This window comes from Bombina bombina, chromosome 4 (genome assembly GCF_027579735.1).
Source record: "Bombina bombina isolate aBomBom1 chromosome 4, aBomBom1.pri, whole genome shotgun sequence".
In the NCBI taxonomy this organism is placed as follows: domain Eukaryota; kingdom Metazoa; phylum Chordata; class Amphibia; order Anura; family Bombinatoridae; genus Bombina; species Bombina bombina.
Window position 1 is genome coordinate 848,458,697 of NC_069502.1, and position 27,147 is coordinate 848,485,843.

Sequence of the window (27,147 nt, forward strand, 5' to 3'; positions counted from 1 at the left end):
GTACCACTGAGATCTATATAATTGTTAGAACACTTGTAGGATCAGGGGTGTAATGTGGTTATAGGTATAGCAGAACAGTTGCAGGGTCTGGGGTGTGATGTTGGTATGGGGATGACAGAGCAGTTGCAGGGTCAGAGATGTGGTTATAGGTATAACAGAACAGTTGCAGGGTCAGGGGTGTGATGTGGTTACAAGAATGACAGAGCAGTTGCAGGGTCAGGGGTGTGATGTGGTTATAGGTATAACAGAGCAGTTGCAGGGTCAGAGGTAAAGTTGCCACTTGGCCTTGTTTTCCTGGACACTTATGAGTTATACATGCTACAGGGTGTACAGGGGGCAACATGCAATGTGTACCTGGGCAGCACACAAATAGGGACCCTGGACAGCACTATTCATGTTCCTCCCTGCACACCCTGCAGCATGTGTAGCTCATAAGTGTCCAGAAAAACATGGCCGAGGTGACAACCCTAGTCAGAGGTGTGATGTGGGTAAAAGATGACAGATTAGTGACAGGGTCAGAGGTGTGATGTTGGACCAAGGATGACAGAGCATTGTCAGGGGTGCAATGTGAGTATGGGGATCAGGGCCACAACTAAAAATTTTGGGGCCCCTGACTTAACCATTGATCAAACCCCGCCCCCCCCCCCTTTGACATGTGCAATTTTTGACCAAGTGACTAAAACGTATATGCACTTTATTCTTAAGTGTAGTCAAACTTGGAAATGTTGTAAAGGTAGTAACACAAACACAGAAACACACAGACACACTCATACACTGAAACACACACTCACACATAAGGATTCACATATAGACACTCTAGCAGACACGCAAAGAAACACACAAACACACTTAGACACAGACACCCACACAGACACTCAGCACTTGTTTACATTGACCTGACAAGTAATGAGGTAGACTACAGTTTTGTCAAAAAACAGAATTTATGCTTACCTGATAAATTTCTTTCTCTTGCGATGTATCGAGTCCACGGATTCATCCATACTTGTGGGATATTCTCCTTCCTAACAGGAAGTGGCAAAGAGAGCACCCACAGCAGAGCTGTCTATATAGCTCCTCCCTTAGCTCCGCCCCCCCCCCCAGTCATTCGACCGAAGGCTAGGAAGAAAAAGGAGAAACTATAGGGTGCAGAGGTGACTGAAGTTTTTTAAATAAAAATATACTACCTGTCTTAAACAGACAGGGTGAGCCGTGGACTCGATACATCGCAAGAGAAAGAAATTTATCAGGTAAGCATAAATTCTGTCTTCTCTTGCAAGATGTATCGAGTCCACGGATTCATCCATACTTGTGGGATACCAATACCAAAGCTTTAGGACACGGATGAAGGGAGGGACAAGACAGGTACCTTAAACGGAAGGCACCACTGCTTGTAGAACCTTTCTCCCAAAAATAGCCTCCAAAGAAGCATAAGTATCGAATTTGTAAAATTTGTAAAAAGTATGAAGCGAAGACCAAGTCGCCGCCTTACAAATCTGTTCAACAGAAGCCTCATTTTTAAAAGCCTATGTGGAAGCCACTGCTCTAGTATGTAGTATGTAGTAGTAGAATGAGCAATAATCCTTTCAGGAGGCTGCTGGCCAGCAGTCTCATAAGCTAAACGGATGATGCTTTTCAGCCAAAAAGAAAGAGAGGTAGCCGTAGCCTTTTCACCTCTCCGCTTACTAGAATAAACCACAAACAATGAAGATGTTTGACGGAAATCTTTAGTTGCTTGTAAGTAGAACTTTAAAGCACGAACCACATCAAGATTGTGCAACAGACGTTCCTTCTTTGAAGAAGGATTAGGACACAGCGAAGGAGCAACAATCTCCTGATTGATATTCCTATTAGAAACAACCTTAGGAAGGAATCCAGGTTTGGTACGCAAAACTACCTTATCTGCATGGAAAACAAGATAAGGTGAGTCACACTGTAAAACAGATAACTCAGAAACTCTTTGAGCCGAAGAGATAGCTACTAAAAACAGAACTTTCCAAGATAGAAGCTTAATATCTATGGAATGTATAGGTTCAAACGGAACCCCTTGAAGAACTTTAAGAACTAAGTTTAGGCTCCATGGCGGAGCAACGGGTTTAAATACAGGCTTGATTCTGACTAAAGCCTGACTAAACGCCTGAACGTCTGGGACATCTGCCAGACGCTTGTGTAAAAGAATAGACAAAGCAGATATCTGTCCTTTTAAGGAACTAGCTGATAATCCCTTCTCCAATCCTTCTTGGAGAAAAGACAATATCCTAGGAATTCTAATCTTACTCCATGAGTAACCCTTTGATTCACACCAAGAAAGATATTTTCGCCATATCTTATGATAAATTTTCCTGGTGACAGGCTTTCTAGCCTGAATCAGGGTATCAATGACCGACTCAGAGAAACCACACTTTGATAAAATCAGGCGTTCAATCTCCAAGCAACCAGACGCAGAGAAATTAGATTTGGAGCTATGGAATGTATAGGTTCAAACTGAACCCCTTGAAGAACTTTAAGAACTAAGTTTAGGCTCCATGGCGGAGCAACGGGTTTAAATACAGGCTTGATTCTGACTAAAGCCTAACTAAACGCCTGAACGTCTGGGACATCTGCCAGACGCTTGTGTAAAAGAATAGACAAAGCAGATATCTGTCCTTTTAAGGAACTAGCTGATAATCCCTTCTCCAATCCTTCTTGGAGAAAAGACAATATCCTAGGAATTCTAATCTTACTCCATGAGTAACCCTTTGATTCACACCAAGAAAGATATTTTCGCCATATCTTATGATAAATTTTCCTGGTGACAGGCTTTCTAGCTTGAATCAGGGTATCAATGACCGACTCAGAGAAACCACACTTTGATAAAATCAAAGTTCAATCTCCAAGCAACCAGACGCAGAGAAATTAGATTTGGATGCTTGAATGGACCTTGGATTAGAAGTCCACGTTGACATGTCCACCAGGTCTGCATACCAAGTCCTGTGTGGCCACGCAGGTGCTATCAAAATCACCAAAGCTCTCTCCTGCTTGATTCTAGCAACCAGACGTGGAAGGAGAGGAAAAGGTGGAAATACATAGGCCAGGTTGAAGGACCAGGGCACTGCTAGAGCATCTATCAGTACTGCCTGGGGATCCCGGGATCTGGACCCGTAACAAAGAAGTTTGGCGTTCTGACGGGACGCCATCAGATCCAATTCTGGTGTGCCCCATAGCTGAGTCAGCTGGGCAAATACTTCCGGATGGAGCTCCCACTCCCCCGGATGAAAAGTCTGGCGACTTAGGAAATCCGCCTCCCAGTTCTCTACCCCTGGGATATGGATTGCTGAAAGATGGCAAGAGTGATTCTCTGCCCATCGGATTATTTGGTTACCTTCATCATCGCTAGAGAACTCCGTGTTCCTCCTTGATGATTGATATAAGCTACAGTCGTGATGTTGTCCGACTGAAATATGATGAATTTGGCTGCAGCTAGCTGAGGCCACGCCTGAAGCGCATTGAATATCGCTATCAGTTCTAGAATGTTTATTGGGAGGAGAGTTTCCTCCCGAGACCATAAGCCCTGTGCTTTCAGTGAGTTCCAGACTGCACCCCAGCCCAGCAGGCTGGCATCTGTCGTTACTATGAGCCACTCTGGCCTGCAGAAACACATTCCCTGAGACAGGTGGTCCTGAGACAACCACCAGAGAAGAGAATCTCTGGTCTCCTGAGCCAGATGTATTTGAGGAGATAAATCTGCATAATCCCCATTCCACTGTTTGAGCATGCATAGTTGTAGTGGTCTGAGGTGTAGGCGGGCAAAAGGAACTATGTTCATTGCCGCTACCATGAGTCCGATTACCTCCATACACTGAGCCACTGATGGCCTAGGAATGGAATGAAGAGCTCGGCAAGTGTTTAAGAGTTTTGATTTTCTGACCTCCGTCAGAAATATTTTGTCATTTCCTCCGAGGCTATCAGAGTCCCTAGGAAGGAAACTCTTGTGAGAGGGAAGAGAGAACTCTTTTGTATGTTCACCTTCCACCCGTGAGATCTCAGAAAAGCCAACACGATGTCCGTGTGAGACTTGGTTAGTTGGAAAGTCCATGCCTGAATTAAGATGTCGTCTAGATAAGGCGCCACTGCTATGCCCCGCGGTCTTAGAACCGCCAACAGGGACCCTAGCACCTTTGTGAAAATTCTGGGAGCCGTAGCCAACCCGAAGGGAAGGGCCACAAACTGGTAATGCCTGTCCAGAAAGGCAAATCTGAGGAACTGATGATGATCTCTTTGAATAGGGATGTGTAAATACGCATCCTTTAAGTCCAAGGTAGTCATATATTGACCCTCCTGGATCAGAAGTAGAATAGTCCGAATAGTCTCCATCTTGAATGATAGTACTCTGAGGAACTTGTTTAGAATTTTGAGATCCAAGATTGGTCTGAAAGTTCCCTCTTTTTTTGGGAACCACAAACAGGTTTGAGTAAAACCCTAGCCCTTGTTCCGCCTTTGGAATTGGGCGGATCACTCCCATGGTATGTAGGTCTTCTAGACAGTATAAGAACGCCTCTCTCTTTGTCTGGTTTGCAGACAATTGAGAAATGTGAAATCTCACCCTTGGGGGGGATATTTGAAGTTTAGAAGATATCCCTGGGACACAATTTCTAAAGCCCAGGAATCATGAACATCTGTTGCCCAAGCCTGAGCGAAGAGAGAGTCTGCCCACTACTAGATCCGGTCCCAGATCGGGGGCTACCCCTTCATGCTGTCTTTGAGGCAGCTGCAGGCTTCTTGGCCTGTCCTAGCAGTTAAGCAGGCAAAGAGAATGACTGGGGGGGGGAGGCAGAGCTAAGGGAGGAGCTATATAGACAGCTCTGCTGTGGGTGCTCTCTTTGCCACTTCCTGTTAGGAAGGAGAATATCCCACAAGTATGGATGAATCTGTGGACTTGATACATCTTGCAAGAGAAAATGAGATTTACAAAACAAAATATGGAGTTCTGATTATCTTTTTGTCAAGGAAGATGCCAACTAAATGATGACAACAGCATGCAGTGGCTGAAAGGAAGGGGCCTGAACTGCCTAAACAATAATTTAAAGGTTAAATTATGGATTGGTGACCTCTGGAAAGGTATCATTAGTCTCAAAGTCTGTAGAAAGATGTGAATAATCAGTAGTAAGGTCAAAATGTCCTAAAAAGGAACAGACAATGGACACACACACACAAACTCAAACTTACACATACACCCAAGGAAACACCGATAGAGACAGCCTCAGAAAACACACAAAGACATCCACACACAGAGACACCCACAGAAAACACACAGACATACACACACAGAGTGACAACCACATAAAACACACAGACATACTTACACACACACCCTCACTGAGACATCCACAGAAAACACACAAAGACACACACACTCTCAAAGAGACACCCACAGAAAATGTACAGACATACACACACCCTCACAGAGACACCCACAGACATACACACACCCACTCTCAGAGACACCCATAGAAAAAGCACTAAGACATAAGCATACACCCTCACATACATCCACAGAAAATGCACAAAGACATACACACCCACCCTCAAAGAGAGACCCACAGAATAAAAATACATACATACTCATAGAGACACAAAAGCAAAAATACATAAACACAGAAACACTCACAGGAGGTAAAATTTATGCTCATTGCATCCCCTAAATCAACAGTGTGTGACATGCATGAAAAAAAATAATTCTGTGAATTCAAAATTGTACATTAATGATCTGGGTAGATGGCTAGATGAAGAAAAGTACTTTTGAAAGGTTGACATATGTTTGTTTTTTTCCCCAACCAAGAGCACCACTTCAAATGTTCCCATCTGTCAGCTGTACTTATGGATTTTGAAAATGCTGTAATCGATTTAGTCTTGGTGGAACCATAAGCTGTTTTACTCATACCATTAGATCTGGTTAAATGCAGGATTTAGGCTTGTTTGTATGTATTTCAAAATTAAGTCAGCTGTAGTGTAAACTGAACAGTGTTAAGTTAACCTGTCTCATTTCAAACACTGAGCAATCTTAGTCTGAGAGTATAACATTTTATGTAGATGTAAAAATCTTAGAAAAAATGCCTCCTTGCATCTGGAAAGTCCTTGCATAAAGGGGCAGTAAACTGGAATGTAATTAACATATATATATTAATTTTAAAAAAAACTCATATCTGCCAAAAGGGCACCTACCATTTGTATATTGAGGAGGAAAATGTGATTTTATGGACACCTGGCCCCACCATACAACTACTACCACACTGAAGTTACAATCTGAAATTGCACAAAGAAATAAAAAACATTTACTAAGTCCTACCTCCTCTGCAGAATTATATAACATTAATTTAGTGCCAACTTTATACTTCCAAGTACTTGAAAGATTTTTAATGCCAAAGTAGAAATTTGTAGAACGCCGCTCCTGGCTCTACTGAGCGGGTCTGGTCTTTTTAGAAGCGCATCGCAGTACGCTGTCTAGTCACAGCCGGCCCGAACGCATCATTAAACTCAATGTAGCTCACTCCCGCTACTAGACCAGGGCGGGAGCGAGCTACAGTGAGTATAATAGCGCAATCGGGCCGGCTGTAACTAAACAGCGTGCCGTGATGCACTTCTGAAAAGACCAGACCCGCTCAGTAGAGCCAGGAGCGGCGTTCTACAAATTTCTACTTAAGCATTAAAAATCTTTTAAATACTTTGAAGTATAGAGTTGGCACTAAATTAATGTTATATAGTTCTGCACTATGTGCAGAATTATATAACATTATTGTTTAGGTTTACTGCCCCTTTAAGATACAAAATATTCCAAAGGTTATTAATTATTTATTAATAAGGATATTTATTAATGATTAAAAACTGTGAATCTGTCTTCAGAAATAACAAGCCTCTTCTTCAGAGCAAAAATGTTACAGAATAAACAAAGTTGAGAAATAGACCTTTAATGGACATAAACCCCAAATGTTTCTGTTATGATTCAGATGGGACACACAATTTTATACAACTTCTATTATCAAATTCATTCTCTTGGTATCCTTTATTGAAGGAGCAGCAATGCACTACTGGGAGCTAGCTGTCTTTGTAGATTGCTGCTTTGGATCCCGGCCTGGATCTCCACAGATAGCTGCCTGTTTTCATCTCAGTGACTTTCCATCACCACTACTAGAGATTATATTACTACCAATTTAGGACTGATTGTCCTCCACGAGCTTGCCACACAGTGTATTGGACTTAATAGTTCACACTACATTGTGAACTCTACATCAGAGACTGAACTGACTGAATCTGTTTAATATTGTATTCTGGTTGTATATTTTTATCTTGTTTCTCTTACTCTTAGGAGGTACATAGGCATTGTGCTACCTATCACCATTGTGTGTTTTATATATTACCACATCTTGTCTTTCTCTTAGGAGGTATATATTGTGTTACTAATATATAGAATATTTAGTCTTTGACTAGTATAGTTATATTATTTTTCTCTATTGAGGCTTGTATACCAATTGGCTATTTAATATAACCTTGACAGGATATCTGTTATATCCCCTGATAGGGCGCCCCCTCCTATTTTTTGCATATAGCTGAACACATTGGGCATGCAGCCACCAATCAGCAGCTAGCTCCCAGTAGTGCATTGCTGCTCCTGAGTCTACCTAGGAATGTTTTCAACAAAGGATTCCAAGAGAACATAGCGAATTAGATAACAGTAGTACATAGGAAAGTTGTTCCTAGCGATTTACACTAGAAACATTACCGCAATCTCCGAGCCGTGGTTAACTTAACAAAACACATCAAAAATACATTACAAAGTACAGTTACACTCAAAATAACACCATCTAACCAAATTTATTCAAAAACATATTGCACAAAAAAAGTTAAAAGTGCACAAATATATGAGATCCCCATGAATTAGAAAAAATGGTAGTCAAAGGACTTTAACATAGACATATAGTACATAAAGATCTATGTGTGTGTGTATATATATATATATATATATATATATATATACACACACACACACAGTATATATATGTGTATATATGTATTTACAGACATACAGAATCTCACAAAAGTAAGTACACCCCTCACATTTTTGTAAATATTTTATTATATCTTTTCATGTGACAACACTGAAGAAATTACACTTTGCTACAATGTAAAGTAGTGAGTGTACATCCTGTATAACAGTGTAAATTTGCTATCCCCTCAAAATAACTCAACACACAGCCATTAATGTCTAAACCTTTGGCAACAAAAGTGAGTAAACCCCTAAGTGAAAATGTCCAAATATGGCCCAAAATGTCAATATTTTGTGTGGCCACTATTATTTTCCAGCACTGCCTTAACCCTCTTGGGCATGGAGTTCACAAGAGCTTCTCAGGTTGCCACTTCTCCATGACAACATCACAGAGCTGGTGGATGTTAGAAACCTTGCGCTCCCCCACCTTCCATTTGAGGATGCCCCACACATGCTCAATAGGGTTTAGGTCTGAAGACATGCTTGACCAGTCCATCACCTTTACCCTCAGCTTCTTTAGCTGTAGTTTATCATGTTGGAATTCTGCCCCGCTGCCCAGTCTCCGAAGGGAGGGGATCATTCTCTGATTCAGTATGTCACAGTACATGTTGGCATTCATGGTTCCCTCAATGAACTGTAGCTCCCCAGTGCCGGCAGCCGTCATGTAGGCCCAGACCATGACACTCCCACCACCATGCTTGACTGTAGGCAAGACACACTTGTCTTTGTACTCCTCCCCTGGTTGCCGCCACACATGCTTGACACCATCTGAACCAAATACGTTTATATTGGTCTCATCGGACCACAGGAAATGGTTCCAGTAATCCATGTCCTTAGCCTGCTTGTCTTCAGCAAACTTTCTTGTGCATCATCTTTAGAAGAGGCTTCCTTCTGGGACGACAGCCATGCAGACCAATTTGATGCAGTGTGCGGCGTATGGTCTGAGCACTGACAGGTTGACCCCCCCACCCCTTCAACCTCTGCAGCAATGTTGGCAGCACTCATACGTATATTTCCCAAAGACAACATCTGGATATGACGCTAAGCAGGTGCACTCAACTTCTTTGGCCGACCATGGCGAAGCTTGTTCTAAGTGGAACCTGTCGTGTAAAATCGCTGTATGGTCTTGCCCACCGTGCTGCAGCTCAGTTTCAGGGTCTTGGCAATCTTCTTATAGCCTAGCCCATCTTTATCTAGAGCAAAAATTCTTTTTTTCAGATCCTCAAGAGTTATTTGCCATGAGGTGGCATGTTGAACTTCCAGTGACCAACATGAGAGCGTGAGAGCAATAACACACCTGCTCCCCATTCACACTTGAGACATTGTAACACTAACGAGTCACATGACACCGGGGAGGGAAAATGGCTAATTAGGCCCAATTTGGACATTTTCACTTAGGGGTGTACTCACTTTTGTTGCCAAAGGTTTAGACATTAATGGTTGTGTGTTGAGTTATTTTAAAGGGACAGCAAATTTACACTGTTATACAGGCTGTACACTCACTACTTTACATTGTAGCAAAATGTAATTTGTTCAGTGTTGTTACATGAAAATATATAATAAAATATTTACAAAAATGTGAGGGGTGTACTCACTTTAGTGAGATACTGTATATATATATACACACACACATATATATATATACACGCATTAGAGCCCTTTGCAATTAAGTAGCTGAAAACATGAAAAACAATATTTATGCAATATTCATTTTTAATAGTCTTATACTTTGTATTTACTGTAAATCTTTCACATTCCAATTTTCTGCACATAGCAGAATATGTTCTAAGTATATTTAAATGTATGTATATATATATATATATATATATATATATATATGTGTGTGTGTATATCTATACCTATATATAATCATGTATATACAGTTAGGTCTGTAAATAATTGGACACAGACACAATTTTATAATTCTGGCTTTTTATGCCACCTCAATGTATTTGAAATGAAACAACCGAGATGCAATTTAAGTGCAGGCTTTTATCTTTAATTCAAGGGGTTGAACAAAAATACTATATGAAGGGGCGGGCTAACCGCCAGGGCTGGAAGACGCACTGTTTAAGAGCTCCCGACCCCAACTTTAAAAACTAAGCTTTACCCTTGATAAAACTAAACTATTTAGCTTGTGTTGGAGGATGGCGACACGGAAAGAAGCCTGGGATATGTGATCAGAAAACTGATGGCTGTATATTTACTGCTGGGCTGAAAAATCTGAAACAGAGCTCCCTGTCACGTACTGAGGCGCCATTTTGGTTGAGGATACACTGCTACCCATTATGGAGACCCATGTGCTGTATTCCGATATCAGAGAGCTATTGGAGGAATATGGCCAGAGAATGTGTGAGAGACTTGATGCTCTCACTGAAAAAATCCAAGAGACACGTTCGCGCCACATCACCGCTGCTGAGGAGCAGGAGGCAGCACCGGAGTCGCAGCAGGACACAGTGTCTGCAGATCCACAGCGGGGTCTTCTGTTGCAGACGCCGGTGAGTGCAGACATCAAGCAGGAGTCCCACCCACCCTCTGTCACCAAGAGCGGCATAATCATAAGGGGAGCAACTCGGTGTGGCCTCTTGAGGGCGGACACAGGCCCTGTGGGACAGGACAGTGTTCGTGTACTGTTATCCGCGCGCCCCTCTGCGGGAGGCCATGCGGACATGTTGCGGCAGCCCGGCTGGGGACACTTCCATGGTGGGCAGATGCCCTGGACTTGGTGCCATAGTTCTTCCTGGGTTCACCGGGCTGGCTGCCCTCATCTGACAATGGGGGGTTTGCCTGCATGCAAATGGGATGAGCAGGACTTATAAGAGGAAGTTATGGCCACCGGAGCAGCTGTATTATACATGAGAAACTTAATGTTACAGTTACTTGGAGGTTCCCTCTATATTGAGATTAGTAATCTATTTATGAAGACACACTGTCGGATCCCCACTAGAGGACTACCTCCTGCTCCTACATATCAACTGCCACATTTGTCTGTTATTAATATAACACATATAGCCCAACTTATGTCACTTACAGTATCCAAAACTAAGAGTACCACTGTTAGGATATGTTTAGTTGTTTTAGAGAACATTACAATTACAGCTTACTGCTTTATGCAGGACCACTCAGTCTCACACCTTACCTCGGATTCCCACAGATTTAACTTAAGGGAACCCTGATATGCTCATTGATCTGAGGATCACTACAGCAGGGTAGCTGAGTGAAAACGGAACCTTCACGCAACAATAACTGCTTGTAGCAGAAAAGAGAGTAAGTCTTATAGGAATGTGACTTCAGCAGTTGTGAAAGAGTTAATTAGTGCAGGTGCCTTAATTCAAACAGTCTAGCAGTGAAAATAGTTTATGCAGCAGGCTTTAGCAAACACACTGAAATTCACACAGTACTTTGTTAAATAAATAAATCAACCTCTGGTCATTTTGTAAACCATACTTTGATAATGAATATTAGTAATTTCCAGAGTTGTTCAATCAGAGTAATATAAGCTGTGTTTAACTGATGAAACAGATAAAGTTTAAGTTAAAGCAAACAGTTCATTTCAAGCAGAATAGAGGTTAATTGTTGTAAAGTTTGAAATATGCTTAGGCAGTCCGTTAATGAATAATGGTAGTTGTAATAATCTTTGTCACAGTTATTTGTTTGCAATTTGGTAAGTAGCAGTAAGAGGTTTAGTGCATATTTGATATCTGAAGCGAATATGAATATCCAGCAAGTGAAAGTTTCACAAATAATATATAGCAAGCGTAAGTGTAATGAGGTTGCAGCAATACACACAGTTCATACAATGCAATATATACAGACCGGTAATAATGGAGATGATATTAGCACAGAGCAATACAGTTACCAGACCGCAACAAGTCCCAGCGGTATCACAGAGAGCCTGGCAGAGAACCGCGGCTGGAGAATGTCGGGCGTGACGTCACACGCTGCAGGGAACAACCTCAATACAGGAGAGAGACTGAGAAATCTCTCAGTGAACAAACGGAGCAAAACTTCAGGCACAAAAGAGCATCTGCAGGTTGATTCGAGTAGGCAGAAACTCAGGGTGAGCAATAAGTTGAAAATACAAAGTTGTATAAACGGCTAGGTCTCTTCTGGAGCAGCTTGACACTGAGCAACAAATTACCAAGCAATGAGTTCTGTTGGGAGGAGCCTTAAATAGGGGTAGTGAGTTCACATTCTTAAAGGCACAGTGTGAGAAGAGATAAATCCCTGACAGGACACCCCCCCCAAGGAGCCGCTCCGCGGATCAAGGACCAGGACGATCAGGATTTCTACGATGAAACAAGGAGACAAGACGTGGTGCAGAGACATTATTGGAAGGCTCCCAAGAGTCCTCCTCAGGACCAAACCCTTTCCAACTGACAAGATATTGAAGTTGATTACGATGGTAACGAGAGTCTAGGATAGACTCAATCTCATATTCCATGCCATCAATGACTGAAGGATCCACCGTGTCATTTTGAGTCGTGTCTCTGATTGTACTGTACGGTTTCAAAAGAGAAACGTGGAATGTGGGATGTGTCTTTAGAGAGTCTGGTAGTTTAAGTGTTACAGCATTAACATTGATGACCTTTTGTATTGGATAAGGCCCTAAATATAGAGAAGCGAGTTTTTTAGATGGAACTTGTAACCGTAAATGTTTAGTGCTTAACCAGACTTTGTCACCAATCTTGTAAGCTGGGGGCTTGGATCTACATAGATCGTAATGGTGTTTCTGAACAGCCTGAGCTTCTAGTAAAACTTGTTTCAATGTTGTGAAATTGGTGGCAATGGTGTTAACAAGATCATTAACTATAGGCATGTCGGAATTGTTGATCCGATTTGGGTAGTATGAGGGATGAAATCCGTAGTTGATGTAAAATGGTGTCATTTTAGTTGATGAATTTACGGCATTATTATGGGCAAATTCTGCAGTAGCAAGTAGAGAATGCCAGTTATCTTGTTGTTGAGTGCAGTAGCAACGAAGGTACTGCTCTAATGTTTGATTTGTTCTTTCTGTTTGACCATTCGTTTGTGGATGATAAGTGGTACTCAAACGTTTAGTAATGTTAAGAGAGGAGCACAGTTGATTCCAAAACCTTGAAGTGAATTGCGTACCTCTATCTGTGGTAATTGTTTCAGGTAGACCATGTAGTTTTACAATGTGATTCAAAAAAAGTGAAGCAGTTTCTGAAGATGTAGGCAATCCTCTATGTGGTAGGAAATGTGCCATTTTAGAGAATAAGTCCACTACTACTAATATGGTGTTATAATTAGCTGATGAAGGTAGATCAACAATAAAATCCATAGCAATCGCTGCCCAAGGTCTGTCTGGTACTGGTAAAGAGAGAAGGTAACCATAGGGAGTCTTATGCTGATGTTTCTTAGTTGTACATACCATACAGGAATCAATATACTGTTTAATAGTATCATTCATCTTTGGCCACCAGTAATTCCTTTTAATCAAATGAGCAGTTCTATGAACTCCAGGATGACCAGCCAATATAGAGTCGTGAGCAGAGGTAAGAATCTCATTCCTGAGAGAAGGAGGTATATATAATAGAGTGCCATGGTAGTATAAGTTGTCTGAATGTTTTAGTACATCCAAATGACCCAAAGATGAATCATCCTTCAAATGTTCTTGTAAGATGGTTTTAAACTCAGTTGTTAAACAAATAATTCTATCCGGAGGTATGATAGATGAAGGAGAAACCACATCAGTAGGACGAGGGTCTTTTCTAGAAAGAGCATCAGCTTTCATATTTTTGGATCCTGGTCTATAAGTAATGACGTAATCAAAACGAGAGAAGAACAAACTACATCGAACCTGGCGAGCAGTAAGGGTCTTGTTTGATTTTAAATATTCTAAATTACGGTGATCAGTATAGATGGTGATTGGATATGTTGCACCCTCTAGGAGGTGTCGCCAAAACTCCAAAGCTGATTTGATTGCAAGAAGTTCCTTATCACCGATTCCATAATTAATCTCTGCTGAACTCATAGTTCTAGAATAGTAGGAGACAGGATGCAAAGGTTCTTTTTCAGAACGTCTTTGAGATAAAACAGCCCCCACAGCAAACTCAGAAGCATCGACTTCTAACGTAAATTGACATGTGGGATCTGGAAATTGTAAAATAGGGGCTGAAACAAATTTAGTTTTTAGAGTATTAAAGGAATGATCAGCATCTTGATTCCAAACAAACTTAACTTGCTTACGTGTTAGCGTAGTGAGAGGTCTGACAATAAGAGAAAAATCTTTAATGAACTTTCTATAAAAGTTTGCAAAGCCAAGGAATCTTTGAACATCTTTTTTATTACGTGGAATAGGCCAATTAGTGATAGCTTCTACTTTGCTTGACTCCATTGAAATTCCAGCTGGTGAGATGCAATAACCAAGGAATGATATGGTGTTTGTATTAAAAATACACTTTTCAAGCTTTGCATATAGATGGTGTGCCCTTAAACGTGTCAATACTTGTTTGACATGTACAATGTGAGCCTGTAGAGAATTTGAGTAAACCAAGATGTCATCCAAGTATACGACAATACAAATATCTAACAAATCATGAAAGACATCATTTATAAAACATTGAAAAGTCGCTGGGGCATTGCACAACCCAAAGGGCATTACAGTGTATTCATACAAACCGTATCTAGTACGAAATGCAGTTAACCATTCATCCCCTGCCCTCATCCTAATCAGATTGTAAGCACCTCTGAGGTCAAGTTTAGTAAAAACTGTGGCACCTTGTAAACGTTCAATAAGTTCAGGTATGAGGGGCAGGGGGTATCTGTTCTTTTTTGTGCATTTGTTTAACTGCCTATAATCGATGATGGGTCTAAGACTGCCATCCTTGTTTTTTACAAAGAACATTGCTGCAGCTGTAGAGGAGGTGGAAGGTCTAATAAAGCCTTTTTTCAGGTTATCATCTAAATATTCTTTTAAATGATTTAATTCTGGCTGTGACAATGGATATATATGTCCATATGGTATGGAGCTTCCAGGTATAAGATCAATAGGACAGTCATAGTCTCTGTGTGGAGGTAAAGACTCAGCCTCCTTTTTGTCAAAAACATCAGCAAATTCACTATAACATTCTGGTAACATGTTCAGTGATATGACAAAGTGTGTGTACCCCAAAACAGGATTGTTTACAGTGGTTTGAATCAAAAACTACTGATGCTGTGGACCACGATATAGTGGGATTATGCTTTATTAACCAATTCAGTCCAAGGATTAGTGGATAAACAGAAGATGGAAGAACATCAAAACAAATAAGCTCTGTGTGTCCTGAAGGGGTAACCACTTTGAGTGGGATAGTGTGGTGAGTTATGGGACCAGAGCTAAAGAATGAACCGTCAACCAGACGAATAGCTAATGCAACACTCTTCTTTATTAGTGGGATGTGATTATTAACAACAAAAGTGTTATCAGCAAAATTCCCAGAAGCCCCAGAGTCAATTATGGCCTGAACGTTTATCTTCTGATGGGACCACTGTAAGGAGACATAAATAGATAGATGAGATTTTATGCTGTCAACCAAATTAACTGTATGGTTATTGAATATTAAAGTCTTACCCTTCTTTTGTCGAATCAGAGAGGGACAGTCCCTAACTGCATGGTTCTTTTCAGCACAGTATAGACATAAGTTTAGTAGCTTACGCCTAGCTTTCTCCTCAGGTCTCAAGGGTCCCCTAATAACTGCAACATCCATGGGTTCTTCTATGGGTCTAGTGAATGCTGTGGAAGGAGTTGAGTGATGATAATTGGGGGTTCTTCTGGGGGTAGTCTCTGAATAAGATCTCTCTGACTTCCTTTCCCTAAGTCGACAATCTATGCCAATAGAGTCATCAATTCATCCAAGTCCTCTGGAATCACACCCCTTGCCAACTCATCCTTAACTGCCTCATTGAGTCCCAGACGGAACTGATTGCGTAGAGCAGGAATATTCCACAGGGTGTCAGGAGCCCATCTTTTGAATTCAGTAATGTAGTCTTCTACCATTCTTTTGCCCTGCCTTAGAGACCTAATGGCAGTTTCAGCAGTATTTTTTCTATTGTGATCTTCATATAAGAGAGACATAGCAGAAAAAAATTCTTCTAGGGAATTTAGGATAGGATCATTTTTTTCATAAAAAGCATTGGCCCAAGACCTGGCCTCACCTCTGAGAAATGAAATTACAGTTAGAACTCTAATCCTGTCAGTTGGGTATGACTGAAATGAAATTACAGTTAGAACTCTAATCCTGTCAGTTGGGTATGACTTAGGTTTCAAAGTAAAAAGCAGAGTGCAGGAATTCCTGAAATCCCTAAACATAGCTCTGTCCCCAGAGAACTTTTCAGGTGGACTAACAATGGGTTCTGGAGTTGACTCAACATTAGGAGTTTTGTTAGCAAGATGATCATTAATACATTTTTTTATACTCTGATTCTCTAGTTGTATATCCCTTAAGCCTTGAATCATGTGATCCATACTCTGAGCTAAAGATCCAACTCTCCTGGACAGTTCACTTACATCCATGATTTTAGCTGTTAGTAGTATTCCTTTTTTAAGGCTTGGTAATATGTTAGGATATGTTTAGTTGTTTTAGAGAACACTACAATTACAGCTTACTGCTTTATGCAGGACCACTCAGTCTCACACCTTACCTCGGATTCCCACAGATTTAACTTAAGGGAACCCTGAAATGCTCATTGATCTGAGGGTCACTACAGCAGGGTAGCTGAGTGAAAACGGAACCTTCACGCAACAATAACTGCTTGTAGCAGAAAAGAGAGTAAGTCTTATAGGAATGTGACTTCAGCAGTTGTGAAAGAGTTAATTAGTGCAGGTGCCTTAATTCAAACAGTCTAGCAGTGAAAATAGTTTATGCAGCAGGCTTTAGCAAACACACTGAAATTCACACAGTACTTTGTTAAATAAATAAATCAACCTCTGGTCATTTTGTAAACCATACTTTGATAATGAACATTAGTAATTTCCAGAGTTGTTCAATCAGAGTAATATAAGCTGTGTTTAACTGATGAAACAGATAAAGTTTAAGTTAAAGCAAACAGTTCATTTCAAGCAGAATAGAGGTTAATTGTTGTAAAGTTTGAAATATGCTTAGGCAGTCCGTTAATGAATAATGGTAGTTGTAATAATCTTTGTCACAGTTATTTGTTTGCAATTTGGTAAGTAGCAGTAAGAGGTTTAGTGCATATTTGATATCTGAAGCGAATATGAATATCCAGCAAGTGAAAGTTTCACAAATAATATATAGCAAGCGTAAGTGTAATGAGGTTGCAGCAATACACACAGTTCATACAATGCAATATATACAGACCGGTAATAATGGAGATGATATTAGCACAGAGCAATACAGTTACCAGACAGCAACAAGTCCCAGCGGTATCACAGAGAGCCTGGCAGAGAACCGCGGCGGGAGAATGTCGGGAGTGACGTCACACGCTGCAGGGAACAACCTCAATACAGGAGAGAGACTGAGAAATCTCTCAGTGAACAAACGGAGCAAAACTTCAGGCACAAAAGAGCATCTGCAGGTTGATTCGAGTAGGCAGAAACTCAGGGTGAGCAATAAGTTGAAAATACAAAGTTGTATAAACGGCTAGGTCTCTTCTGGAGCAGCTTGACACTGAGCAACAAATTACCAAGCAATGAGTTCTGTTGGGAGGAGCCTTAAATAGGGGTAGTGAGTTCACATTCTTAAAGGCACAGTGTGAGAAGAGATAAATCCCTGACAACCACACACTAGTACAATACTTTGTTAGGCTCTCTTATTTGTTAGTGAGCATCACTAGAGTCCCTAAGATCAAAACCCCTTCATATTTGAGCTTTTTTGTCTTGTAGATATTTTCTCTAAAAGCAATATACTAAGTTTTGCGAGGATATATTTAATAATCTGTGTTTGAAGCAACAGCAGGAGATTGGAGGCAGGCAGTTTTACCTCATAATTGCAGACCAGTTGCCATCCTACGCTATAGGTCCTTTACTTCCTTTGTATGCTGGTCTCTAGACAAGCTAATCGTGGCTGAGGCTGGCTCCCTGATTATTGCCTTCACTGCAAGTGAGTAAAAGAGTCTAAGTTTCAAGTTCAAGCTACCTAATGTTAATTGTATTTATACAGCCTCTAATCTCCAAGCTGCAAGATTCTGTATATGTCAACCAGGGGGGATACCTCATGTAAACCCTTTCTGCTATATAAGTTATTGTAGAATTGTTCAAGTACATGCACTTACAGTATCCAAAACTTGGAGCATGTTAATATAGTACACTAGTATGCTAGTTCCTTCTGTTAGAATTTGTAACACAAATAAAGTAAGATGTGCATTTTGTTTGAGGAAGGGATTGATATTACCAGCTTTGGTGCTGCCCCCCCCCCCTGCTTAGGGGAAATAAAGGATTGGCAATCCCTCTATACGCCCTTTTGGCAGAGTACAGTAGCCTCTGCCCTATCCTTAGAACCTTTGTCAAAGCTTGCACTCATAATAAGGTAAAAATGGTTCTCCGGACCCTAACAATGTTGAAGTACTGATTTATACATGTGTGCTTCAAGAGTGTTATAGATATCAAAATGTTCTCTTTCAATATTAATTTTAGTCTAATTGTCTTCAACTGTGTGCTAGTTGGGGATCTCAGTCTGTAATACCGAAGATTATGGAGAATTTGAGTAGTCACTGAGAGGTATAGATGAGGGGTAATGGACTGTCCGAACGAAGTCTTCACTAAAGGTTATGTTGCTGTTCAGGACTGTAAAGATGTATTATTCCTAGTGAACTATTGCCCTTCATATTGCAATTGCTGTATTTGTTTTTCCTCACATTGTGAACTCTTGAAGTTGAGAACTTTGTCTTCTGATAAGAACCAGATACCAGATCCCGACTGTGGATCTATTTTGCATTGTTGACGCTAGAGTGATTCACTATTTAAAAATAGAGGCTCAAAGAAGGTCAATACCATGGTCCAACTATTATTCCGTTTATTCTTGTTTACAGTGCGACATTACTGTCATGTATTATTACCTGAGATGTTGTCCTTTATTCTGTGATTGTAACCCTGTTTTTCATTGCCTCAATAAAAATATATTTTAAAAAAAAATACTATATGAAACGATTAGGAATTGAAACCATTTTCATACACAGTCATCTTATTTCAGGGGCTCAAATGTAATTGGACAAATTAACACAATCATTAATAAAATGTTCATTTTTAATACTTTGTCGAGAATCTGTAGGCAATGACTGCTTAAAGTCTGGAAGTTCATCAAATGCTGGGTTTCCTCCTTTGTAATGCTTTGCCAGGCCTTTACTGCAGCTGTTGTCAGTTATTGTTTGTTCATGGGTCTTTTTGCCTTAAGTTTTTGGGTCATTATCCATCTGTAAAGTGAAGCGCCATTCAATCAACTTCACTGAACTGTGAATTCTATCTGCATAAATAACATGCCCCTTCTTCACAGCAAAATGTTATAAAATTAACATAGAGTTGATAAATAGACCATAATCATGAAAGATAACTTTTGGGTTTCAGATAGAACATACCATTTTCAGATTTACTTCTATTAGATTTTCTTCATTTTCTTGGAATCCTTAGTTGAAGGAGAGCAATGCTCTACTGGGGCCTATCTGAATACAATGGATGAGACAGTGACAACAGGCTAGTTCACAGTAGTACATTACATCTGAGTGAGTCTACCTATGCAGGCTTTTCAACAATGGATATCAAGAATTAGATAACAGAAGTCAATTAGAAAATTATTAAAAATGTAATGTTCTTTCTGAATCATGAAAGTTTAATTTTGACTTTATTTTCCTTTAATGTCATTGCTCCCCTGCAAATCTATGTACACCGAATAAACACATACTAAGTTTCAGGAAGTTCACTGAATAGAAGATTGTTTGTAGTGTAATAGATCTGCACAAGGACCTAATTGTGAGGAGGGAGGGGCAAGCATTAAAAATAAAAAAATGTTATTGTTTTAGTTAAATAAAACTATTTCTATTGTTATTATTAATGTAATCCTACTGACTAGTGATTTAAATCAATTTGATTTAAATCACATCCACCCTGGGGTCACCTCATAAATGCTTGATGTGCAGAAAGGGAACCAAACAGCTCCAAAACTGCATGCTCCAGGGGGTCACATGCAGTCATCATCAGCACTTGGTATTGTGTGGGTGACAACTACATAACACCCTCTGTACTTAGGAGGTTAAACTCTGATTTCTTTTAATATGAGTTTTCTGATGGTTAATAAGAGTTGTTTTCCGAGTAAAACATTTTCCGCATTTAGAACATGAAAATCCTTTCTCCCCTGTATGAATTTTCTGATGGCTAATAAGATTTGTTTTCTGAGTAAAACATTTCCCACAGTAAGAACATGAAAATCCTTTCTCCCCTGTATGAATTTTCTGATGGCTAATAAGAGTTGATTTCAGAGTAAAACATTTCCCACAGTCAGAACATGAAAATGGTTTCTCCCCTGTATGAAATTTATGATGGCAAAGAAGATGTGATTTCAGAGTAAAACATTTTCCACATTCAGAACATGAAAATGCTTTCTCCCCAGTATGAATTTTCTGATGCGTCATAAGATTTGATTTCTGAGTAAAACATTTCCCACAGTAAGAACATGAAAATGCTTTTTCTCCTGTATGAATTTTCTGATGCGTAATAAGAGTTGATTTCAGAGTAAAACATTTCCCACAGTCAGAACATGAAAATGGTTTCTCCCCTGTATGAACTTTCTGATGGCTAAGAAGATGTGATTTCAGAGTAAAACATTTTCCACATTCAGAACATGAAAATGCTTTCTCCCCAGTATGAATTTTCTGATGCGTAATAAGAGTTGATTTCAGAGTAAAAGAGGAAAATGCTTTTTCTCCCGTGTGAATTTTCTGATGATCAATAAGATGTGATTTCTGAGCACAATATTTCCCACAGTCAGAACATAAAAATCCTTTTTTTGCTCTATGTATTTTCCGATGAGCAACAAGATTTTTTTTACGGTTAAAAAATTTCCCACATATAGGACAGGAAAATGGCTTTTCTCCTGTATGAATATTTAGATGTTTATAAAGATGTAAATTTCCCACGAGGCTTCTTTGATTTTGCAGAAGAAGTAAAGAAGCATCTGAACTCTGATCATGACTAGGATTATTGCCGTTTGTGAATTCACCTGTCAATAAGAAACAGAATAGGAGTAAATGTTATTAATTACATAATTATTGTATCATTAAAACATATAAACTGTTCTGATTTAGTCAGTCCCCTACACTTGTAGTAGACACTGTGACAACTAGACCTATCCCAGCTTCCATTTTACTGGAAGTTAGGGACTATTTCGGAGAATTCACACTAAGTCAAAACTGAACTTAATTGAAATTAATGTTTTTCTATCTAATGTATCTAGTTCTTTTATCTAGTTCTTTTAAAGTTGTGTTCACAGAAGCTTTTAGTGATTATTTTAACCATAAATTAATCTTTATAACTACTGCTCATGTGCTTGTGGTTAAAACAAGGATGACTTTAGAACAAAAACAAAGAAAATCACCCCAGTATGTCAACGCAATATACAAAATCTTCATCAGAGAGAAGAATCTCACTCACGAGCCAACTACAAAAGATTTAGTTTTATTTTTTTTCGAATGTTGGATTTACGCCATATATTCTTTACTTGTAATGAAGACCAGATTATCATTTTATATAAAAAGTAATATATAATATGCAAAATAAACTTTATTAGTGTACATAAACATCAGACATGTATACTCATCACACATGTACACTCACTTGAAACCCTGTGTCCCTCAGACATGTCACACACACACACCTGTATTTATATTGTCACATATTTCCTGCACTGATGGTTGTGGCATATTTCTTAGCCACTGATCTTCTGCTTGTTCTGTGTTACATGAAATCTTAGCATCTTTTTCATCTTAAAAAAATAAATAAATCACTATTTACAATTTCTGTCGTCTCTTTTCAAAAAATCATTTAAAACTGAATGTGAAAATTTGTGTAATTTAAGTTAAATACGCCTCAGTCTTCATCACTAGCAGTCACATCAGTAAGAAACATTACATATAATGACATTAGCACAACAGTAAATCCATGTGTCAAGCAGCAAAACGAGTTAGATAAGTTACTTTACTAGCTGCAAACACAGCCTCATTGTAACCAATCAGAATTCCTATGTGAGACTTATTACAAGGTTTAAAAACAACATACCTTTTACATTGCTTATTAAAATCTCACTATAGTCCATTTAATTATGTTAACATGTATTGCCTGGGTGAGAGAATGTACCACAGTGATATGATAGAAACAGCAAATATATAAAAGGAATTTATATAGTTCAAGACAAAAGTATTTTCTACTTTTTAAATAAAGGAGGAAAATAAATAGACATTATGGAAATTTTAAGTGCTGAGCCATTTCATACCCTTGTACTGAAGCAGTGTTCAGTCTTTTGCATTCATTGTATTTAGAATTTAGCACTACATAAGTTATATCACAATCACCACAAATAACAGGTGAGTTTCCATCTATGTGTTTTATTAGGCGGAAGTAGTGGCTCTAAAAGTGAGACAAATACACTTACCTGTGCCCTGTGTCCCTTACATGTCACCCACTTTCACTCACCTGTGTCCTTCACACATGTACACTCACCTGTACCCTGTGTCCCTGAGACACATCACACATGTACACTCACCTGCGCCCTGTTTCCACAGACACATCACACACATACACTCCCTGCATCCCTTACATGCCACACACGTACACTCACCTGTGCCAAGTGTCCATTACATGTCACACACACACGCACTCACCTGTGTCCTTCAGACACATCACATGCGTACACTCACCTGTGCCCTGTATCCCTCAGGAACATCACATATGTACACTCACCTGAGCCCTGTATCCCCCAAACACCTCACACACATACACTCACCTGTGCCCTGTATCCCTTACATGTCACACACATACACTCACCTGTGTCCCTCAGACATCACACACATACTCACCTGTGCCTTGTGTCGCTCAGACACATAACACATACACTCACCTGTGCCCTGCATCCCTTACATATCACACATGTACACTCACCTGTGCCCCTTACATGTCACACGCGTACACCCACCTGTGCCCTGTATCCCTCAGACACATCACACATGTACACTCACCAGTGCCCTGTGTCCCTTACATGTCACACACGTACACTCACCTGTGCCTTGTGTCCCTCAGACACATAACACATACACTCACCTGTGCCCTGCGTCCCTTACATATCACACATGTACACTCACCTGTGCCCCTTACATGTCACACGCGTACACTCACCTGTGCCCTGTACCACTCAGACACATCACACATGTACACTCACCTGTGCCCTGTATTCCTCAGACACATCAAACATGTACACTCACCTGTAGCCTGAAACCTTTACATGTCACACACGTACACTCACCTGTGCCCCTTACATGTCACAAGTACACTCACCTGTGTCCCTCAGACACATCACACATGTACACTCACCTGTGCCCTGTATTCCTCAGACACATCACACACGTACACTCACCTGTGGCCTGCATCCCTTACATGTCACACATGTACACTCACCTGTGCCCTGTGTCCCTTACATGTCACACAAGTACACTCACCTGTGTCCCTCAGACACATCACACACAAATATTCACCTGTGTCCCATAGACACATCACACATGTACACTCACCTGTGGCCTGCATCCCTTACATGTCACACACGTACACTCATCTGTGCCTTGTGTCCCTCAGACACCTCATACACATGTACACTAACCTGTGCCCCTTACATGTCACACACATACACTCACCAGTGCCCTGTGTCTCTTACATGTCACACACATACACTCACCTGTGGCCTAAAACCTTTACATGTAACACACGTACACTCACCTGTGTCCTGTGTCCCTTACATGTCACACAAGTACACTCACCTGTGTCCTGTGTCCCTTACATGTCACACAAGTACACTCACCTGTGTCCCTCAGACACATCACACACAAATATTCACCTGTGTCCCATAGACACATCACACATGTACACTCACCTGTGCCCTGTATTCCTCAGACACATCACACACGTACACTCGCCTGTGGCCTGCATCCCTTACATGTCACACATGTACACTAACCTGTGCCCCTTACATGTCACACACGTACACTCACCAGTGCCCTGTGTACCTCAAACACATCACACACATACACTCACCTGTGCCCTGCGTCCCTTACATGTCACACACGTACACTCACCTGTGGCCTGCATCCCTTACATGTCACACACGTACACTCATCTGTGCCCTGTGTCCCTTACATGTCACACACGTACACTCACCAGTGCCCTGTGTCCCTTACATGTCACACACGTACACTCATCTGTGCCCCTTACATGTCACACACATACACTCACCTGTGGCCTAAAACCTTTACATGTAACACACGTACACTCACCTGTGTCCTGTGTCCCTTACATGTCACACAAGTACACTCACCTGTGCCCTGCGTCCCTTACATATCACACATGTACACTCACCTGTGCCCCTTACATGTCACACGCGTACACTCACCTGTGCCCTGTACCACTCAGACACATCACACATGTACACTCACCTGTGCCCTGTATTCCTCAGACACATCACACACGTACACTCACCAGTGCCCTGTGTCTCTTACATGTCACACACATACACTCACCTGTGGCCTAAAACCTTTACATGTAACACACGTACACTCACCTGTGCCCTGTGTCCCTCAGACATGTACACTCACCTGTGGCCTGCATCCCTTACATGCCACACACGTACACTCACCTGTGCCACGTGTCCCTTACATGTCACACACACTCACCTTTGTCCATCAGACAAATCGCATGCGTACACTCACCTGTGCCCTGTATCCCTCAGGAACATCACATATGTACACTCACCTGAGCCCTGTATCCCCCAAACACCTCACACACATACACTCACCTGTGCCCTGTATCCCTTACATGTCACACACATACACTCATCTGTGTCCCTCAGACACATCACACACATACACTCAACTGTGCCTTGTGTCCCTCAGACACATAACACATACACTCACATGTGCCCTGCGTCCCTTACATATCACACATGTACACTCACCTGTGCCCCATACATGTCACACGCGTACACCCACCTGTGCCCTGTATCCCTCAGAAACATCACACATGTACACTCACCTGTACCCTGTGTCCCTTACATGTCACACACGTACACTCATCTGTGCCTTGTGTCCTTCAGACACCTCATACACATGTACACTAACCTGTGCCCCTTACATGTCACACACGTACACTCACCAGTGCCCTGTGTCCCTCAAACACATCACACACACTCACCTGTGCCCTGCGTCCCTTACACGTCACACATGTACATTCACCTGTGCTCTGTATCCCTCAGACACATCACACACATACACTCACCTGTGCCCTGCGTCCCTTACATGTCACACATGTACACTCACCTGTGCCCTGTGCCCCTTACATGTCACACACATACCTGTGTCCATCAGACACATCACACACGTTCACTCACCTGTGCCCTGTTTCCCATAGATACATCACACACGTACACTCACCTGTGCCCCTTACATGTCACACACATAAACTCACCTGTGTCCCTCAGCCACATCACACACGTACACTAACCTGTGCCCTGTATTCCTCAGATATATCACACACATACACTCACCTATGCACTGTGTCCCTCAGGCACATCACACACACACACACTCACCTGTGGCCTGCATCCTTTACATGTCACACAAGTACACTGGCCTGTGACCTGTGTCCCCCAGACAGCTCACACACATGTACACTCACCTGTGCTCCTTACGTATACACTCACTGGTGCCCTGGGTCCCTTACATGTCACACACATACACTTACCTGTGCCCTGTGTCCCTTATATGTCACACACATACACTCACCTGTGTCTTTCAGACACATCACACACATGCACTCACCGGTGCTCCGTTTCCCACAGACACATCACACACGTACACTCACCTATGGCCTACATCCCTTACATGTCACACATGTATACTCAACAGTGACCTGTGTCCCACAAACATCTCACACACGTACACTCACGTGGCCTGCATCCCTTACATGTCACACATGTACACTTACCTGTGGCCTGTATTCCTCAGACACATCACACACGTACACTCCCCTGTGGCCTGCATCCCTTACATGTCACACACGTACACTCACCTGTGCCTTGTGTCCCTCAGACACATCAAACACATACTCACCTGTGCCCCCTACATGTCACACACGTACACTCACCAGTGCCCCGTGTCCCTCAGACACATCAAACACATACACTTACCTGTGGCCTGCGTCCCTTACATGTCACACACGTACCACCTGTGCCCTGCGTCCCTTACATGTCACACACGTACACTCACCTGTGCCCCTTACATGTCACACATCAGACACATCACACACATACACTCACCTGTGCCCTGTGTCCCTCAGACACATCACACACGTACACTCACCTGTGCCGTGTATCCATCAGAAACATCACACACGTACACTCACCTGTGCCCTATTTCCCATAGACATATCACACATGTACACTCACCTCACATACGCACTCACCTGTGCCCTGTGTTACACAGACACATTAAACATGTATACTCACCTGTGCCGTGTATCCCACAGACACAACACACGTACACTCACCTGTGCCCTGTGTCCTTCAGACACATCACACATATACACTCACCTGTGCCCTGTATCCCTCAGACACATCACACACGTACACTCAGCTGTGCCCTGTATCCCTCAGACACAACACGTACACTCAGCTGTGCCCTGTATCCCTCAGACACATCACACACGTACACTCACCTGTACCCTGTATCCCTCAGACACATCACATACATGCACTCACCTGTGCCCTGTATCCCTCAGACACATCACACACGTACACTCACCTGTGCCCTGTATCCCTCAGACACATCACACATATACACTCACCTGTGCCCTGTATCCCTCAGACACATCACACATGTACACTCACCTGTGCCCTGTATCCCTTACATGTCACACACATACA

The 27,147-nt window shown here is 41.4% G+C and overlaps 1 protein-coding gene across 1 annotated transcript in view; it reads right to left on the minus strand.

The window, feature by feature from the left end:
- Positions 1 to 27,147, minus strand: part of LOC128657274 (gastrula zinc finger protein XlCGF26.1-like) — a 422,529-nt gene that overhangs the window by 349,376 nt on the left and 46,006 nt on the right. Inside the window, exon 8 of the mRNA XM_053711555.1 lies at positions 18,972 to 21,189. Within this exon, the coding sequence (XP_053567530.1) occupies positions 20,216 to 21,189 (974 nt within the window). The 3' untranslated portion in view covers positions 18,972 to 20,215. Of the gene's footprint in view, positions 21,190 to 27,147 lie in introns of the transcript that reaches the window.